The sequence below is a fragment of the Rutidosis leptorrhynchoides genome, chromosome 1 (genome assembly GCF_046630445.1).
Source record: "Rutidosis leptorrhynchoides isolate AG116_Rl617_1_P2 chromosome 1, CSIRO_AGI_Rlap_v1, whole genome shotgun sequence".
Classification (NCBI taxonomy): domain Eukaryota; kingdom Viridiplantae; phylum Streptophyta; class Magnoliopsida; order Asterales; family Asteraceae; genus Rutidosis; species Rutidosis leptorrhynchoides.
This window is the reverse complement of record NC_092333.1, coordinates 537,250,086-537,254,742: the sequence shown is the minus strand read 5'-3', so window position 1 is coordinate 537,254,742 and position 4,657 is coordinate 537,250,086. Positions and strand designations below refer to the sequence as shown.

General features: G+C 32.6%; 1 protein-coding gene across 1 annotated transcript; it reads left to right on the top strand.

The window, feature by feature from the left end:
* Positions 1–554: 554 nt before the first annotated feature.
* On the top strand, positions 555–4,369 carry LOC139877851 (ABSCISIC ACID-INSENSITIVE 5-like protein 2). Its single transcript, XM_071865256.1, has 3 exons — positions 555–1,685; positions 1,767–1,838; positions 4,079–4,369. Exons 1-3 carry the CDS (start codon positions 873–875, stop codon positions 4,157–4,159), a joined length of 966 nt encoding a protein of 321 aa, XP_071721357.1. The 5' UTR covers positions 555–872; the 3' UTR covers positions 4,160–4,369.
* Positions 4,370–4,657: the final 288 nt, after the last annotated feature.

The window sequence follows — 4,657 nt, the reverse complement described above, 5'->3', positions numbered from 1 at the left end:
ATTAGTTTCTTTTGTTTTAATAAAATTATATATTTTCACTTTTTATCCCTGTAAAAGTGTAAACTTGAGGGGCCGTGTATAAATGTAGCCGAAGTTGAGGGACCGGTGGTAATGTGAACACAAACTCAAAACGAAAATTCGTTATATAACTGAAACTGCGAAATCGGCAACCCCTTTTAGTATAAAATATAAAATATAAAATATAAAATATAAAATATAATAATAATAATAATAATAATAATAATAATAATAGTAATAATAATAATAATAATAATAATAATAATAATAATAATAATAATAATAATAATAATAATAATAATAATAATAATAAATAAATAATTAATATAATATTAGTATTAGTATTAAATAATCTAAATTCTTCGTCTTTTCTCTCTGAGGTACGAGAATCTAGAATGCGACATATGTCTCGTTTATGTTGGATTCATTCTTAACCCAATTTAAATCATTTAATCAAATCCAAACGGTCGTGTTTAATATTTTCTGATTTCATAAACAAAGTTTGCATCTTTAAGGTGATATTTAAATTTAATTAACCAACCAACGTTGTTCAAGATTCATTTTTGCTGATGAAGCTGCATGGAATAAAATTCAGGGTTTTATGTTTCCGGTGAGTTCTTTCTACCCGATTCGCATTTCATCAGTGCGAATCATGAAACTGTAACCCCAATTTAGAATGCCCTTTATTGTATTTTGTATAGATATAGATTCAACTGTATTGTATCTATAGGTTTTTTGAGTGAAACAGTTGTTTTTATCGATATTAACGAAAAGGGGTTTTAAAAGTTTTGATCTTTTTATGTTTTATGATTTGGGATTTTAATTTTAAGAAAGAAATTAATTGTTAGTGAAAAATGGGATCAAATGGTGGTGGAAATAGTGAACCCCAATTGCATAAATCTGATGAATTGGGTAGACAGGGTTCATTGTATAACCTAACTTTAGATGAGGTTCAAACGCAATTAGGGGATCTTGGAAAACCTTTAACTAGTATGAATCTTGATGAGCTTTTGAAAAGTGTTTGGTCTGCTGAGAACACCATGAATGTGGACTATACTCACCATGGTCAACCTGGTTCGGGATCGTTGGCTCGACAGTTAAACGTTACTATGTCTCAGAATTTAAGAAAACGGACCGTTGATGAGGTGTGGCAAGACATTCAACTAGGTCATAAAAATAAGGATAATGTCACGGGTGTCAAAAGTAAAAATAGTGATAGTTGTAACATTGACGTTGAAAATATGGGTGGTCGAAAGAGGCAACCGACGTTAGGTGAGATGACTTTAGAGGATTTCTTGGTTAAGGCCGGGATTGTAGCGGAAAACGTTGATTCGAATGTGTCGAATCAACAAAGCATAGGTCATCAACAAGCACAATGGATGCAATATCAGGTAGCACCAATTCAGCAGCAACATGTTTATATGACAGGTCATCATTCGGTTCAACAACCTTTGTCTGTTGGTGCGAACCCGATTATGGAAATGGGTTATCCTGAAACTCAAATAACAATGTCTCCTTCGAGTTTGATGCATAATTTATCGGATACACAAACGTCGGCACGTAAAAGAGTTGCGCCTGGAGATGTGATTGAGAAGACTGTTGAAAGGAGGCAAAAGAGGATGATTAAAAATAGAGAGTCTGCTGCACGTTCACGCGCAAGGAAACAGGTATATATATTATATGAATGTTGTTTTTGGTTATTTTTAAATTAAAAAAGGTATAAGAGGCTTGTTTATGGATGAAAACAGGCTTACACCCATGAATTGGAGAACAAAATTTCGCGTTTGGAAGAAGAAAACGAAAGACTTAAGAGACAAAAGGTATGCTCCTTATTCAACTTTTTTCTGTACTATGTGATGTTGTTTATTCAGACCTATGTGACGATGTTTATCCAAACCGGTACTAGTTATACATGATTATTGCAAAATAAAGTTTTGCATTTGTTGAAGTGACACTTCTTATGGAGGAATAAGTTGGAGTTGTATCTTCATTTTGACTCATTTACTGCTCAACTTTATTTTTCGAAAGGCAAACTTACATACCCATGAACACGAATAAAATACGATAATTTACGAATATGTCCACAACAGGACTTGAACCCTCAACCTCATGGTTGGAAGGGTCACCATTATACCGCTAGGCCAATGGCCCTTTGGTTTTACTGCTTAACTACTGCTAGTTTTGCCCAAATTTATCTTCTTTCATGGTGTTTTTACCTGTCTAATTGTCTTCTTTTATCTTCTATTTAGTCTATATAAAGTGTTTGTATTTGACAGAGCAAATCTTAGCTCAAACTGAATGTAGGTTAAAGCCTGTAGGAAGACAGTTGATCTGAGGTGTATGAACATGAATGTACAACAATATATACAGAATTCTCTATGTGATATATTAAACATCTTGGAATTAAAGAACTATTATTGTTAGATTTCATGGATTTTATGATCATAAATCAAAGTCTCAAACATGAAGTCTTGCAACTGTTTTTTTTTTTTTTTTGAATTTCATGAAGACCTTGAGCTATGTCATATTCTAGTCCTCAGCAATTATTGTTGCAAATTGCAATACAGACTTTTAAAAGCTAAACAGAAAATGATGAGTAAAAGCTATATTCTACAAATTTGTAATAATATCTCTAAATTTGACTCTAGATTTCAGTGTAAAAAGAGAATCTTTAAAGAATATTTTAATAATAAAATTTAATTATATAGCAGACCAACTAGGCAACACTATGAAAAACATTTTTTTTTTGGTACACATGGTCCTCTATCAGGTTCTAGTTCCTAGGTGATAACGAGAGACAAGGAAAAAAAAGTCGCGAGACGGGTACTAGTTGGTTGGTACCTTGGAGGACTAGTCGGTCGAGGACTAGTTGGATGTTGACCCAAGTTGGCTTTTAAACATATAAATATATTAAAACACAAATATAAACATATTAAAATTTAGACCTAACTTTGACCTACTTTGACCGTTGACCAGAGTTTTAAGTGTTTTTATGTGTATCGGGTCGGGATAGTCACCTTAGCCGACTAGTCAAATCTACTGTCAAGTGGTCATACCACTTTGGCCATCACAGTCGTCTCCTCAAGCCCTAGGGTCACAACTATCATGAACACATCGCCAGACAAAGTTATCATGATTTTCAGTTATGGGGGTTGTTTGTATTTTTCAGTGTTATTTATGAAGGATCACAGGCTGACCTTTTTTGAACGACAATTTGGGGGTGAGATCATCACTAATTTTTTTGACAGTTATGTTATTTTAGAACTTCTATGAGTGCATTCACTAATCTCTAGAATTTTAGGGTCTTTGTAGTACATGGTAATTAAGATGAAGGTCGATATTGTCCTTAATTGTTTTTTTTTTTTTTTTTAATTTAAAATAGAGCCGAGGCTTAGTTGAGTGTATTATACTTTTTCTCATTGCAATTTAAAGTCTTGCAAGCTTGTCATGGACATTGAATATGAAGTTGATATTGTGTCCCTTTTGCTTTTGAAAAGTTCAAATTTCAAGCCTTGGCCCATTATGTCCATTCCATGACTGAAATATAGTGCCTGGTCAAAAGTTGGCAGATTGTTGACTTGTGATTTTTGTGGTGTCTGGCCTATATCAATGAATGTAGTCAACGTCTTATCTGAAAAGTCATGGTTGTACCATATTCGTGTCAGCCTAACAAAAAAAAAAAAAAAAAATTATAGGTGAAAGTGAGTTAAGTGAAATAGAATTGACATATATGCTTATGTTTAAGATCCTTATAAACAAAATAAAATCAGTAGTAGTGTTGTTATCTTCTCTTTTTATGTTGTTGCTTCTTATTTGTACTGAAGCTTTAATTTTGGCCCCTTATTTAGTTTGATGGATAGGAAAAATAAAGAGCATTATATTCACAGAACTTTTTTAATGAAGACATAACAACTTAGGAATTGACTGAAATTGTTATTATACTGTATATATGATATGATATATAAGACAACTCAGACATCCAAAATATATCAATAACATCCACTTTAAATGCATGTTATTATCCACTGTTTTGCTTACTATTGCAGTTTTTAATTTGCAGGAGGTAGGAAAAGTGTTGCCAAGCGCACCACCTCCCAAACCCAAATACCAGCTTCGAAGAACAACCTCAGCTCCTTTCTAACATTAATTCAGCAGAAAATGTAGAGGCATTTTTGTCTTTATATATTTTTCTTTTTATCTTTTTCAGTTTTCGTTAGGAGCTGTGATTTTGATGCCTTATGTTTGTTAGTGTCATTTCTTAGTTCTCTATAAACAGTGTATCGTGTCAATATTCTGGAGTATGAATAGATCAAGTCTATGCATTTTCCCATTGTTGCGACTGCTCTAATATACCGACACTTTTCAAAGTATGTAAATTGTTAAGACAATTACATCTCTTTAATGTTGATTAAAGTTTTTCCGCTCACATGGTTGATTCTTCTATGTAAGTGACAACCCATGATATGTAAGTTGAAAGTTGTAACATCAGAAAAGGTTTAACTTTTTAATTTCTTGATCATTCAATGCCAAAATTGTACCCAAAAAAACTTTACACCAAAAAAGTCATCTTGGGTGTTTAATTTAATCACCTACTGAAGTAGTCTTTCAATTACTTCGGCATTAAACTTCCAACGCTCTG